Source organism: Hermetia illucens, chromosome 6 (assembly GCF_905115235.1).
Source record: "Hermetia illucens chromosome 6, iHerIll2.2.curated.20191125, whole genome shotgun sequence".
Taxonomy (NCBI): Eukaryota; Metazoa; Arthropoda; class Insecta; order Diptera; family Stratiomyidae; genus Hermetia; species Hermetia illucens.
Genome location: NC_051854.1, coordinates 49,659,420 through 49,674,864, shown reverse-complemented (window position 1 = coordinate 49,674,864; position 15,445 = coordinate 49,659,420). Strand labels below are relative to the sequence as shown.

Below are 15,445 nucleotides of genomic sequence, written 5' to 3'. Positions count from 1 at the left end.
TCCGCTCGAAACGTCTCACCATAGGTTCAAAGCTCTTACTGTACGAGGCACTTATCTTGCCAGTCTTCATGTATACCTGGGAGACATGGGTTCTTAGCAAGAAGAATTGCGAACTCTTGGCCGCGTTCGAGAGAAGAATCCTCTGAAGAAGTTTTGGCCCCCTACATGAGAATGGACGATTCCGTGGCCTACATAACAACGGAATCTATGAGCGATACCATGATCGTCAGGTTGTGGATAAAATTTGGCTCAATAGGTTACGGTAGGCGGGTCACTTAATCCATACGGGTGACGATGATCTAGCACGTCTATGAGGGCAATATCTATGGTAGAAAAAGAAGACGAGGCAGACCCTGCCTAAGATGGAGCGATGACGTAGGTCAGGACGCCAGACTGCTTTTAGGGATATCGAATTGGTGGACCTCGGCGCAAAACTGGGATGTCTGGAGTTCCTTATTAAGGCAGGCCTAGACCGGATACCGGTTGTTGCGCTGTTGATGCTGATGATGATGATGATTGTAGATATTATATCTCAACTTAATAGACCAGATTGGAGCGACCGGCTTCACTCAAAGGAGTGAAACAGAGACTGCCCTTCTGAGGACAGGTTTGACACTCTTGCTAAGTACAAAATTCAAGATTCGACAGCATACTTAAATAAATTACGCCTTTTAGGCAAAATGAGTTGAATACTATAAAAATTATCTAGTTTTATATTATTATTGTCTATGTACTACACAATACAGTTAGTAAATGTATTAATTGTAGTAAACAGGAAGTTTTCATTTAAGCAAAATTCCAAAAAGATCTCTTACAATCAATGGTAGTTGCTACTAGCTAGCTTTTATCCGTGTACATTGCAAGACATTCCATACGTACGTATATTTTTATCTATATTTCTATAATGTAGAAATAAAATTAAGATTTATTTTCAAAAACAATGGGAGAAACTCAGGAGAAATCAATGCAACATGTTCTTATTGTGTAGTTATATTATAAAATCCTATGAGATACGCAGTTCTATCTGCCTCTAAGCAAGATTCAGGGATCTAATACGCTGTATCTTAGGGATATATTATTGATATTTAAGATACATACTATGGGCCTTGATGCGTTAATTTGTATTTAGAGTCGGTTAATGTATATTTGTATTATTTTTGATTTCATGTGAATCTTTGATATCTGGTTTTGTTATAGTCATTTGGTAGTTTTATCCTTTTATTTTCGCGATGATTAGGCATCCCTACGAAGTACTGTTTGTGTTAGTGTTACAACTGCTTATGCTTATTTATAGTCTTTTCCAAATCCATTTTAAATAATATTAGTTACACTTTTTTCTGTATTTTTCTAATTTTTTTTTTAAAGAATATTCCAAACTTAGTTTCCCTTTCTACCATTATTTTCTATAATTCTTAAATATCTTCACATCCACACTCATCACCGTTCATTGAATCAACTGACTTAGTACAAAATCGAACACCCTGTTCACCCCTTATTTCGTTGCGGGGCGTTCTATTGCGACGGGAGGGTCGATGTCTGCCGTACTTTCTCCATCGATCACCGAACAATTGCTCCAAATAATACCGTAGTCAGATTTTAGTAACCGTAGGAGCGTTCATATGCCTGAAATGGGGTTGGTAAGAGAAAAGATGGAAGAAAGCCATTATTAATTTATACTTTTAGTGGATATAAGCGATTTTATTGCTAAAATTATAATTTAACATTATTTATGAGTATATATTGCTGCTTTATGGATATAATTAGTTTGATTGTGTGTATGGAAAGTGCTAGTGGAAGAATTGTGTTTTGGACAAAGCGGAAATGAATGCAGAACAGTTAAAGAATCTAAGATAAAGCTTGAAAATATAAAGCGCATTAATCTACCAAAATTATAAAAATATTTGGAAATCTACGGAAGAAGGAATGCTTAGTAGTATTAGTTTACAAACTGTGGATTCACATTTTATAAGATTATGTACATTGATCCTGAAATGCAAAACAACGAACTTTTCTGTCCAAAAATATCAACTTATTAACATATCAAAAAAGTTTGGTACTACGCATCCTTGATAAAACTCAGAACAGGGCGTCTCCTCATACTAAGCAACAAGGAAATGCATCTATATAGTTTGAAGTTGCCCTGTGTCATTCCGTCTGATTTAATGGTCTCGACGAACCTCAAACAATGGTTTGTCCTTAAGTTCGCCTGATGACGTTTTGAGGTGTGTCACCCGTAGACTGACGTTGATAAGCCTAGTGTAGCTTAAATTGATAGAAAACAATAATCCTGGCTCAATCATTGTCGTCAAAAATGACTTGTCCGTCCTGTTGATGGGATGCATCGTTCTCCATCTTGGGTACCTGAAGCTTCCATGGAGGAGTCTTATTGACTGAAAGGCCTCGAAAGTTCTGAAAGTATCGCCGCCATTGGCGCCATTGTAATCTTTGAATAAGTCGGGGAATCGGAAGCTAAACTGGGTTTAAGTACGAAAGGTTTTATGGTTTCTTATGGAACACTTTTCATTGTTATTTGAAAACTTTTGAAGCTACTGGTTTGCTCTGGAGTATACTCCAGGACAAATCGAGTGTTGAGTATACAACTCTTGTGTTAATATCTGCCTTCATAATCGAACATTATTTACGGAGCTTCAAACAATTGTTAATAATGGCTGTCCAAAAGGGTCAGTAGGGCTAGAAATTCATTAGGCTCAGGGTTAATTGCTCGTTATGCGGTTGCCATAAACCATTATGGGATACATAGTGTGTCAGCGATACCACATCTCCACGATTTTCCGGAAAAAGATGGAAAGGTCAGACAAGCACAGTCCATCCTGTCGCCCTCTATGGTTCCGAGTGTTGGCCGACTATAAAAGACAATGAACGGCGTCTTGCGAAAATGGAGACGAAGATATTGCGTTGGACTAGTGGCGTGGCGATTGTTATGGGGTTGCACCGATCGTAGAAAAATTGCGAGAGAGGCGTCTTCCATGGTATGGTTACGTAATTCACACTAACGAGAATTCATTTACCAAGATTGGTTTGAGCATCGAAGTCGATGGTAAACGACTAAAAGGCACGCCGAAACAACGGTGGCTTGATACGCTGGATGGGGATTACAAGCCTCGAGATTGCATCCAGATTAGGCATTTGATAGAGCCAAATGGCGAAACCGATCACGACGAGCCGACCTCACTTGTGAACGAGAGAAAAAGAAGAACACGCTCCAATGACACGTCACAGAAAAGTGTTTACGGAGGTTTGGAGCTTTTGAGTTGTCAATTTTCATATGCTTCTCCCATATAGTAACACAGAAAGATCATTAGTACAGAACAGTCTCGACTTGATCTTGGTGTTGCGATAGATGAATTTCCATATTTTAGACGAGATAATGCAGGTGGAGCTATTAATACGTCGTGTGCCATCCGGCGACAGAAACGACTGTTTCTAGATGTATAAATTGATTGACGCTTTCTGCCCATTAATGCATTAATGAGAACCTTGGTTTTCTCAGTTTTTATCTATAGTCCGATCTGCCTCTCTTTCCAAATTCAGAATCATTTAGCCAATGTCGATGAACCCATCAGAGATGGAGCAGATGTCATGAGCCTACTGCAGCTGTCTGAGGAAAGATGTTTAAGTAATTAACATTACTTATATTTTTATTAAAATATTTAAGCGAACATTTAATATTAATGGTTTTACATATTATTAGTCCTAATTCTAATCAGCGAACTCAACTCCAATTCTATTTTCCAAATCAAAAAGACTTCAGTGTTCTTTTTTCAATTCCAAACTTAATATTCAAAATCAGTGACAGGTCTAAAAAACATAATTACTGCGATCTTCCACTCCCTTGGCGTGCTACGCAAAGTGGATAGATCCGCGCCATCTATATTGCTCGCACTCGCAACATTCGAAATAAATTTCGAATGCTGCGAATCCTGCCGCGCCACATCACTCCGCCCCCAGATGAAACCTAGGGGTTTCAGCGACTGATCCCCGAACTTCGCTCGCCGTTAATCCGCAAAGCGGACACGACGTTGCTTCGGGGCGCACGCGGGTTTCAGCCTGGACAAAGAGACCGCCTTTTTGTGACCACCGATTTCGAGCTGGAAGAAATGTTCTCCCCGCTCGAGAAAGCGGTACGGGCCCTCATATGGAGGCTGCAGCGGCTTCCGGACGGCATCCGTTCTGATCAGCACATGCGTGCATGTGTCCAGCTCCTTGGGCGAACAAGCAGGTATGGACGAGTGTCGAGTAGGTGGTGGCGCCTTGATGCGCCGGAGATTGTCCCTCAGCAGACGCACCAACCCCGACTCCGTGAGACCCGATCTCTTGTCGAAGACCGGATCGCTTGGGAGTCTTGGGTTCTCCCCGTAAACCAGCTCCGCGGGGCTGGCAGCAAATTCCTCTCGGCGGGTTGTACGAAGGCCGAGTAGGACGAGAGGCAAGACTTGCGTCCAGGACGGGTCGTCGCGTGCCATAATGGCGGCTTTCAGCGTCCGGTGCCAACGTTCCAGCATCCCATTGGATTGTGGGTGGTATGCCGTAGTCCGTTGGCGTTTAAAACCAAGGAGTTTGCCTAACTCGGAGAAAAGGGTGGACTCAAATTGCATTCCCTGGTCAGTGATGACCACTGCAGGGACGCCAAAGCGAGGTATCCACTCTCGACAGAGGGCTTCAGCACATGATTGCGCCGTAATGTCTTTCAGAGGTATTGCCTCAGGCCACCGCGTGAACCTGTCGATGATTGTGAGGCAATACTTAAAACCGTGCGAGTCTCGCAAAGGCCCTATTATGTCGAGGTGTATGGTGTGGAAACGCTTGGTAGTGCGGGGGAATGAGCCCACTTCTTTCCTTACATGCCTGGAGACTTTACACTTTTGGCATGCGATGCACTCTCTGGCCCAGGAATTGATATCCTTGTTCATGGAGGGCCAGAAGTATTTTCCGGTGACTAACCGGTTTGTTGTCCTGATGCCGGGGTGCGCCAAGTCGTGAACTGCGTGGAACACTTCCTTGCGAAATGTGGCCGGAATGTATGGCCGAGGTCCCTTTTCCGAGTCTTCGCAGCAGAGCGAGAGGTTTGAGCCGAAGATGGGCAACTCCCGAAATTTGTATTTGGGGTTGGACCTGAGGCTCTGAAGTGCTGCGTCATCCACTTGCGCCTTGGCAATAGCCGAGAAATCGAGTGAGGCGGGGATGTTGACTTCGGAGACACGAGACAAAGCGTCAGCAACAATGTTGTCCTTCCCGGACACGTGCTGGATGTCCGACGTAAACTGGCTTATGAAGCTCAGGTGTCGAAGCTGACGAGGGGACGCTTTGTCGGGCTTCTGTTTCAAAGCGAACGTGAGAGGCTTATGGTCCGTGAACACTGTGAACGGCCGGCCCTCTAGGGAGAAACGGAAGTATTTGATGGACAGGTATGCGGCGAGCAGTTCGCGATCGTAGGTGCTGTAGTTCCGTTGAGCGGGATTCAACTGCTTCGAGAAGAAGCTCAACGGCTGCCAAACTTGGTCCACCTTTTGGTGAAGGGCAGCACCTACTGCGATGTCAGAGGCATCAACAAAAACGGCTAGGGGTGCATCTTGCAGAGGGAATGCCAAGAGCGTAGCGTCAGCCAGTTGTTGACGAGATTTGTCAAACGCGCAGATAGCCTCTTCAGACCACACGATCTCTCGTGTGTCCTTAGTTTTGGGGCCAGACAAGTACGCGTTCAAAATGGACTGGAGATGGGCGGCCTTGGGCAGGAAACGACGGTAGAAGTTTAGCATGCCCAAGAACCTCCTCAACTCCCTCACTGTCTTTGGACGCGGGAAGCTTGTTATCGCTTGCACCTTGTCTGGGTCGGGCTGTATTCCTTCAGGGGAAATGAAATGGCCGAGGAATCTCACCTGTTGTTGAAGGAATTTGCATTTCTCAACGTTTAGGACTAAACCGGCCTCAAGGAGACGTTGAAAAATGCACTCGAGATGGGCTAAGTGCTCAGACTCAGTGGAAGAAGCGACCAAAACATCATCCAAATATACGAAACAGAATTCGAGGTTTCGCAGGACTGAGTGAATGAACCTTTGAAAGGTTTGCGCCGCATTGCACAATCCGAAAGTCATTCGGGTGAACTCGAAGAGTCCAAAGGGTGTGCATATTGCCGTCTTTGGAATGTCTTCAGGAGCTACTGGAATTTGGTGATAAGCCTTGGTTAAGTCCAAGGTCGAAAAGATGCGGCAATTCGCGAGGTGATGCGCAAAGTCGTGGATGAGTGGAATTGGATATCGGTCAGGAACAGTCTGTGCATTTAGCCTTCTGTAATCCCCACATGGGCGCCATTCGCCGTTTGGCTTAGGGACCATATGCAGTGGGGAAGACCAACAGCTGTTTGAGGGCCTGCAGATACCCTGTTGAACGAGTTGTTCAAACTCTTTCCGTGCAATTGCCAGTTTCTGAGATGGTAGAGGACGCACCTTCGAGAAGATCGGGGAACCAGTAGTGATAATGTGGTGCTGCACATTGTGCTTCACTGGTTTGGAGAGACTACAGTTGGTAGTAATCTGGCTGAACTTTTGGAGAAGTGCCCGAACACGAGAGTCGGTAATGTCTTCTAAAAGAACGGAAAGATTATTGCCTGGGTGAGATACCATATGTCCCGACGAATTAAGGTTGGTCGTGGAATCTATAAGAGACTTGTTTTGCAAGTCCACCAGCAATCCATAGTGACACAGGAAGTCTGCGCCTAGTATGGGGAAGCTGACATCCGCCAGGATGAAACGCCACGAAAACGTCCTACGCAAGCCAAGACTCACGTCCACTTGCCTATACCCGTACGTATTGATGCGGGAGGAATTTGCTGCCGCAAGTTTGAGCGGTTGAGGGAAAAGTTGATGTTGCCGAGGTACGGGAAGAACTGAAACCTCCGCACCAGTATCGATGAGGTAGCTGCGCCCGCTGAGGGGGTCGAAAATAGTTAGGCGACGTGGCGCTGCGTTCTGGGTGGCCGTCGCCAAGACCCCCCGCGGACCTAGTTTTTTGCGGTAGGAGAGAATCTACACGGTAGCGTACATCTTGTCGCTTTATCCCCGAATCTGCGGTGGTACCAGCAAATCCCTGGGTCCGTGGACTGTCTTGACGACCTGCTACCTGATCGCCCTTTTCGGATGGCAGACCGCGAGCGTGCTCGCGATCTGGCACCCGAACGCTGAGCGTCCAACGTCGCCCGCATCTCGGCCATACTGGCTGTTAAAGCAGCAATTTCGCGCCTCAATTCACCCACCTCATCCGACGGTGGTTGAACGGCCGCCAAGGTTGGGCGTACGTACACCTCCTGAACCTGGTCAGGGTCACCAATTAAGTAATTAACATTACTTATATTTTTATTAAAATATTTAAGCGAACATTTAATATTAATGGTTTTACATATTATTAGTCCTAATTCTAATCAGCGAACTCAACTCCAATTCTATTTTCCAAATCAAAAAGACTTCAGTGTTCTTTTTTCAATTCCAAACTTAATATTCAAAATCAGTGACAGGTCTGAAAAACATAATTACTGCGATCTTCCACTCCCTTGGCGTGCTACGCAAAGTGGATAGATCCGCGCCATCTATATTGCTCGCACTCGCAACATTCGAAATAAATTTCGAATGCTGCGAATCCTGCCGCGCCACAATGTCATGGTGCATTGAACTCATCTACATCCTCCAGACAATGCAGTATGAAGAACGTAACCGATAAGAAGAAGAAAGAATATCGGCGACAAGATACAACTCTGCTGGAATCTGCTTTTTAATTCAAATGCTTATGGAATTTTGGACCGATACAGCGCGTGATATTTTCCGGCATCATATGTCGCATTGTTGATTGTTTCTTACATAAAAATACAAATGATAACGGAATGCGGATTATTCAATTAGCAATTAGCGTGTCAATGGTTGTTGGAAAAACCTGGTTTGCGTGGAAAGCGGTTTACAAACAAATATGAGGCTCTTCAGACGGGACCATTTTCAATCAAATTTTTTCACGTGCTGATCGAACGCCGCCACCTCTCAGCCTTGATAACTGTCAGAACATATAGGGGGGGGGGGCAATATAGACTCGGATCACTATCTCGTCGGCATAGTGTCTCGGGCTGGAATAACACCACCATCCAGAATCCTCTCTGAGAATCAGGTGGGAGTTAACACCAAAGGCATTCACAGCACAGCTCTCTGCAAACACCTATAAGAGAGAAATGGATGTCGCAATAACCGCAGTCAACAGAGATCCTGGAGATGAAACATCAACAAATGATCTTCACAATCACCTGAAGAACGTTATCATAAATACGGCCAAAAACATACTTGGCTCCAGCCGCAACAAAAGCCGAAACGGCTGGTTCGACAATGAATGTAAGCTAGCAACGGAGCGGAAGAATGCTTCATACCGAGTAATGTTGCATATTCAAAGAACGCGAGCACGCGCAGAGACTTATCGCGAACTCCGGCGAGCGAGAAACGACAAGGAAGCCCGGGAGAACCAATAGGTCTGTGAACTCGAAAAGTACAGGGACCAACTGAACAGACGCGGAGATTTTACCAACAAGTCAGCAGGATGAAGCCTTACACACCTCGATGCTCCTCCTGCTGAGACAAAGAGGGAAATTTGATTTCCGACAAAATGGGCATATCGGGGCGATGGGTTGAGTATTTTGATGGCGAGTTGGAGGTCCGGTCAAGCGAAAACGACAGGCAATTACTGCCACCACCAAGTCCACCCATTCTTTTTAAGTTCACTCATAAGCCAGTAGCTTATGTTAATGATATCGATAACATGGGAAGATCAACTCCAGTCGTACAAACGTCATCCAGATCGAGCAGGTGGCGTGATATCTTGGGCTGTACATCAAGCAAGGTAAGACGAAATATATGGTGGCAACGTGAGCACCAAAAACCAACCAACCAACAACATCAAACTGCACTGGTCAAACGGGAAGAATAAAATAGGAAACTACAACTTTGAGACCGTTGATAATTTCTCCTATCTAGGGTCGAAAATCACTACTGATAACAGCCACGAAGATGAAATCCGCGGACGGTTGTTGCCAGCTAACAGAGCCAATTTCAGCTTTCAAAAATTGTTCCACTCGAAACGTCTCACCATTGGGTCGAAGCTTTTTGCTGTATAAGACTATGATCTTGCCACTTCTCATGTTTCCCTCGGACACTTGGATTCTTAGCAAGAAAAATTGCGAATTCTTGGCCTCGTTCGAGAGAAGAATCCTCCAACGAATTTTTGGCCTCCTACGTGAGGATCGACGATTTGGTAGCCTACATAACGATGAAATCTATGAGCAATACCACGACCGTCAGGTTGCGGATAAAAACCGGCTCAACAGGTTGCGGTGGGCGGGTCATTTGATCTGTATAGAGGAGGATGATTCAGCCCGGAAAGTCCTTAAGGGCAATATCTGTGATAGAAAAAGAAGACGAGGCAGACCCAGCCTGAGATGGAACGATGTCGTAGGCCAGGACACCAGAGAGCTTTTAGGGATATCGAATTGGTTGACCTCGGCGTAAAACCAGGATGCCTGGAGTTCTTTAGTAAGGCAGGCCCAGACCGGATACCGGTTGTTGCGCTGTTGATGATGATGATGATTAGTTTCTTCAGGATGCCCCTTCCTCTCTTGCGTAGTGCAGGGCAGATACACTTACTGTTAGCGCTGTCGAAACCTCTCTCGCAATGGAAGAAAAGCCGATGCAGCGAAGATTTGAACTCAGCGCGTTGTTCCAATTGCCATACCTTTCCAATCGCCGAATTCATGGCGTCCTTTTTTGGAATTTCAATGATCATCCCCTTCTTCACTCTCTGGGGATTGTCTGCGATTCACCGGATTTCTGTACGAATGTAAGCATCAAATCAACAGAAACTGTAGGTGCATGATTGACCAACTCTGCGGCTTTATTTCATTTAGGTGGATTGATGGCCGAGATAATTTCTCTTCTTGTTGAACGATCGGTCCATATCCGCAAGTTATGGCGACTAGTCATTACATCCAGTCAGCTAGATTTTATGAAACCCCTTCAATTGTGGTCAACGACCTGCGTAGCACCCGAGAAAAAAAACATTTTTTATGGCGACCTTATGTTCATTGATATTCTCAGGAGATCTGATCAGCAAGATAGTTCTTCCACTGTCGACGGATAGCTGGATGATATAAGCGGTCAATGTTGAACTTGAGGGGTTGTAAATCTCCAGCCCTGCGGGATGTGGCTTACGCAACACGCAAGTGAATGTAAGCGATCATCAGATGGGGCTTCCTTTTGAGGTCAATGTTACGCACATTCAGAAAACAACTCCTACGTTTACTGTTGTCGCAAACTGGGGAGCTGACCTTATGGCAAGTTTTGTATTCCAACACAAACCTCTCATTATTAGCATTCAGATCACCCACCATTATCGTAATTTCACCTTTACCTTTCGCATTCCCAAGTACGTGTAATTGCTCATAGAAGGCATCCTTCTCTACTATATCGGAAATCTCCGTTGGTGTATAGCATTGTACAATTGTGGTGCTCCTTATTCTGGATGTGAACCTTCCAGTCAGAATCAGAGAGAGAATCAGAGGAAGAGAAGTACTCTGCAGAGTCCCACTATCCTACGTCGCTTAGACTCAGAATGTCTACCTATAATCACCGGAATTCTCGAATTCCAGAAACCAATCATAGTTCGTTTTCAATAGCGAAAGTTCGTAGTGGTGAGATCAGTCCTTATATGAACTGTTGTTGACGCCACAAATTTCTATTGCTTTTAGTCGCTTCTTGCGACAAGCAGGGAAGACTTTAAATATATTCTTTAGCCCTAACTAAGGGGCTAAAATGGGTGATGAGAGAGTAAATAAATTCCAACCGCGTTGTCGAGGTGTTTGAGAGGGGATGTAATTGTCCATTGAACCCCTCTACGTCCTGCAGTCAAGACAGTAGGAAGAGCGTCATGAATAATGAATGAAAAAAGTATCAGCGGCAAGAAGCATCCTCGGCGTTGACGGTTCGTTGAAAATTGCAGAAGGCTACAAACCTTTCACTCTCTCACGCTCCCACATGTCCGAGCAAGGTGTTGCATGGCCCAGTTTGGCATTCATCCATATCATCAACAAGAAATGGAACTTTACGGGAAGTCCAGCTTGTGATCATCGTTACCCACATGACCTTCGGTCAAAGGTTTTCGAATACTTGCAAGTTCTTTCGCGATACCGCTTGCGGTGGCGAAATCATCCGCAGTCTCTTTTTCGCTGATTGATTTTGGTTGAACTTTTGCTTTGTCAGGTCTGTTTTGAGGTCGATGTCAGCACTGCTTCTGCTATACACATTCAGAGGACAACTACTAAAGATACAGATGATCGGGTATGGTCTAATTGGATGCTTATAGCCGGTTGTTGGAAACTAAACGGACCTTGTGCAGGCTCAGTGCTCGAACAGTGTGCTCTCTATAATAGGACGGCGAACCATGCAAATATTTACAAACCTTTCATATTTGTTACGGTCCCCAAGTCCATGTGCCCTATCAAATGTTTGAACAAGGTGTTGTCAGAGCACATTTTGACATTCACATCACCCATGACAATCACAATTCATTTTAAGGAAGGTTCTCCAGACTGCTGACTCCTCTCCTGAACTGTAATTGGACATACAAAGCATACTTCTCTTTTCGGATATTTCCGTTTGCGCATAGCATTGTTTAATCGTGATACTGGTTTACGTGGACCTCGCAGTGAAAACCCTGCTAGAAACTAAGCATGAGAGCGCGCACATACCGATCTGTAGTACGGTCAAATGTTAATTTTATTTTGATACTAACGTGCTAACATAGTTAAAACATGCGAATTAGAACTTTAATTTGCTGTTGATAATGGCATGTTTCGTACTAAATTTTCCATTATTGGATCCCACATTATTTATTTATGTTAAATTCACACAAATCCCACCTCACTTTTCAGGGGTTATAGTGGATGTCACGCATGTGGGTCTAGCGGGCTGTTGAGATGCTTTTTGAGGAGAATACTCTTTCTGAGATCTCTTTAGGATCTCTAGGATATGGTTTGCAGGGTTGTCCTAAGAAAGTTGTGGGAATAGAGAAAAATATGCTTAACTCCGCAAATTGCCTGGATAATACATTTCAAGAAGGTGGTATATCAATTTTTCATGGCTTTCTGTATACCTATCTCCTACTAAGGTACTGACTACGATTTTTGATTGTGATCCAATTTGACTTCGAGGTCACCTTTGTCGAGTTAGTTTCTTTGTTAAAATTATTATTTACTGTAGATGTCTCGAACGATCCATTTCCCTTAGTCTGCACCCGAGAGTGGAGGTGGTTCGTTCGAAGGCATTGTTTTGCTCGGGAGCAGATGCTCACTTCTGGAAAAGAATAATTGGCTTTGGTAGGTGGTTTCGATTGATTTCTTAGGGAAGGCGCTTGCTTTGTTTGGTAGATAAAGTACTGGTTTCCAAGAGAGGTTGTGTCTTCATTGATGAGCTGCTCTTCCGCTGGACAGTAGCAATCATGTTTTGTTTTTTTTTGTTTTTAGTTAGATACTAGCTGTACGTGGCAGACCTTGTTCTGCCTGTGTATGTTTGCCATTTGTAAGCCATTTGATATTTTCGAATATGCTGAGTAGCTCCACCAATATGAGCTGGAAATGGCACTGGCAGTTCAGTCTGTGGTGGACCTGCCTAAGGAGTCGCATATATCATGCATTTCTTAATCAGATTTCGTTAACATAGGGACAATGTAGCCATAGCTATTTTTTTTAATGTTTCAGTAGCTGTTGATATAAAGGCTCTGATTCGTTCTGTTTCTAGTAGCGAATCTTGTTTTTCAGATATATCAGCGACTCTACTGGCTGACAGTTACCGTGCATGCATCTGGTTGATTTTCCAATGTTCGATTTTTTTTGACTGCGTTTTCAATAACTTTCAGAATTTCAGCTTCATCCCTAGAGGGGGTGGAAACTTTGTGGTGGGGAAGCACCCGGTAAAAACTCGTTATGGTTGAAAAATTGTAGCGGTCACCCTCTTTTGCAAATGGGTAATATTTTGATATCATCGTGGTAAAGTTTGATTTCCCAATCCTGCCACCGGAGGAGGGAGGAGGTAAAGGAAGAAACAATAACAATGTCCTCCCTTTCTACCCCGTTTAAAAACCCATAAAGGTCACTTCTCCGAAACATTAATAAGCTTATTGATAGGGCAGCCAATGTTGCGATGTGCAAAAGGCATTACATCCCCGTTTGCGTCTAGTGGAAGTGCAGGGGTACGATTGAAACGTGTCTTTTGCTGAGCCATCTAATGGTGCATTACACCAAAGTACATAGCGTATAAACCTCCTTTAAAAAATACAATACAATTTTCATAGCAATCAGTTGAATACTTTCGAGGTATATATACCAACCACTTCCATTTTTATAGTTCTACAGTCCTAATTTGAACTTCCTCCCATTCTTGCAGAAAACCTCGGGTACTTGACAGATGGAACTCTTCATATCTTTAGGTGATCGACTAAAATTTTGACCTTTTCGTTGGAATTGGAGAGCTATTCCAAAAGGCTGTTCTGTATCGAATTAAATAAGTACTAATTAGAAGGGGTCATGTATAATGGATACGCGGGGTAGGATAAGATGTGGCAGGCTATTTTTCGGATTATTCCATGATTTTGCCAGTTTAGAATTATAAAAATAAATCCATTTTGGACCCTTAGTAACAACGTTTACCTCTTTAAAGTAAAATTAGTGTATACGAAGGCATGTGCGCAGGTATAAAGGTCCTTTAAAATAAAGCTTCTAGATTCGTGCAATAGCAGCAGGACGCTGGTGTGAATTCGTTCCCTTCGTCCATAGCCATGGGGATGATACTGGCCCTTCGTTTGTTTAACAGCCTCATGTTTCCTTGACTAAGGCGGTGTTGTATTTTTGTCATAGCGGTTAGTAACTTTGAGGTTAGCAAGTTTAGCTTTAGCTTCTGTGGATTTTTTAAAATAATCTACTTTTCTGTTTCCTGAGGATTGCGGACGATGTGGGTGAGTTGCTGCGCTACTGAGGGGTCCAAAGCTTTGATGAATGCGTTGAATTTAGTCGCCTAATTATCTTTCTCCGAACCAGTAACCTCACTTTTCACCATTATTTCGAAGCGTTTCCTTCAAAGGCAACGCAACCAACGCAGATAATATCCAACCATATACTTGCAGATGTATGAGGAAACAAGAGGGTGCGAGAAAAGGAGGAGGAACACCCAGGCAATCGACCAGTTCCTAAAAACCAAAAATAGTTGCTATGCTCCTCCAAGCCTGACGTTGTCTGAATTCGTAGACATGTTGGGCAGAAAGGACGAAGATCAGAAATCATTCTGAAGACTTCAGTGCATGGGCCACAGAACGGAGAAGTTCTCAGACGATTGCAAGATGACATTGTATCTTTGAGGATTTCCAGATGATGGCCAGGAAAATACTTACTGGAAAGGAGGGTTCGATTTGGTTCTGAACCTCATTTTTTTAGTCCTTCCCTGGCTTGAGATATGCTCTAGAACGTCAGGGAACATTACACCTACGGTGATTACTAGGCACTTGTCTTTGATTTGAAGAACAAGTTAAGCTGTTGGGTATCTGAACGCCCAAGAATGTGGAGTACGTTGGACTGTTTTGCGAAAGCAGTCGACGACCTAGCACTTATAGATGATTGATTGATTGATTGATTAACAATACCAGACACATCCTCGGAGAGGGCTTTCCATACCACGGAGTGTATGGCGACGGCATGCAACTTATCTATGTCGAGGTTTATACTTTCCCCAGTAGAAGGCTTAACTACTGCTGGAGCAGTGAACTCTCTGATCTTCGATCGCGTGTCATCATGTCAGATAAGGCCCATTATACAATGGGTAAGACTAACCAGAAGGTGAAGCATCATTTCTAGAAGGAAGTTTGAGAAACTTGGCAAGTTGAAACTTTATAAGAGAGTCTTTGGTGGTGATTGGTATACTTAGTTGCTTAGCTACATTTGCCGACGGCTATCTAACAAGAAAGAGACTCTCTTATGACACCCAGTGACTACTTGTCTCCGAAGTTGTTTCATTATACTGGGACCACTATTATGGAACATAATGTATAACGATGTCCTTAAGGTTCTAGTCGATAGTGAGGAGCCACAATAGTAGGTTATCGATGATATCATACAGTGCCGCAAGGAAACGACTGCCTCATCACAATGAGGCACCACATCATGACGTAAGCTCTGAACTGCTCTACGCACACCAGTCTAGGCAACTGCGTTGCATGCAGACAGACGATAGACCTATAGATTGATTCCCAGTATTAAAGTGTGGACGCAGAGAATGAATGGTGAGATACGCTATGACCTTAGACAGTTTCTTACGGAACATAACGTATATTAGGCGGTTCAAGGGAAGTATGTGCCTCAGCG

At 43.9% G+C, this 15,445-nt stretch overlaps 1 protein-coding gene across 3 annotated transcripts in view; it reads right to left on the bottom strand.

The window, feature by feature from the left end:
- Positions 1-204: 204 nt before the first annotated feature.
- The window catches only part of LOC119660349, a 585,741-nt gene continuing 570,500 nt past the window's right edge, over positions 205-15,445 (bottom strand). For all 3 annotated transcript variants that reach the window (XM_038068845.1, XM_038068843.1, XM_038068844.1), the window contains one exon: positions 205-1,623. Coding sequence is in view for 2 of the 3 variants with exons in the window: in XM_038068843.1 (XP_037924771.1) it covers positions 1,590-1,623 (34 nt within the window). In the remaining variant the exon portion in view is untranslated. The remainder of the gene's footprint in view (positions 1,624-15,445) is intronic.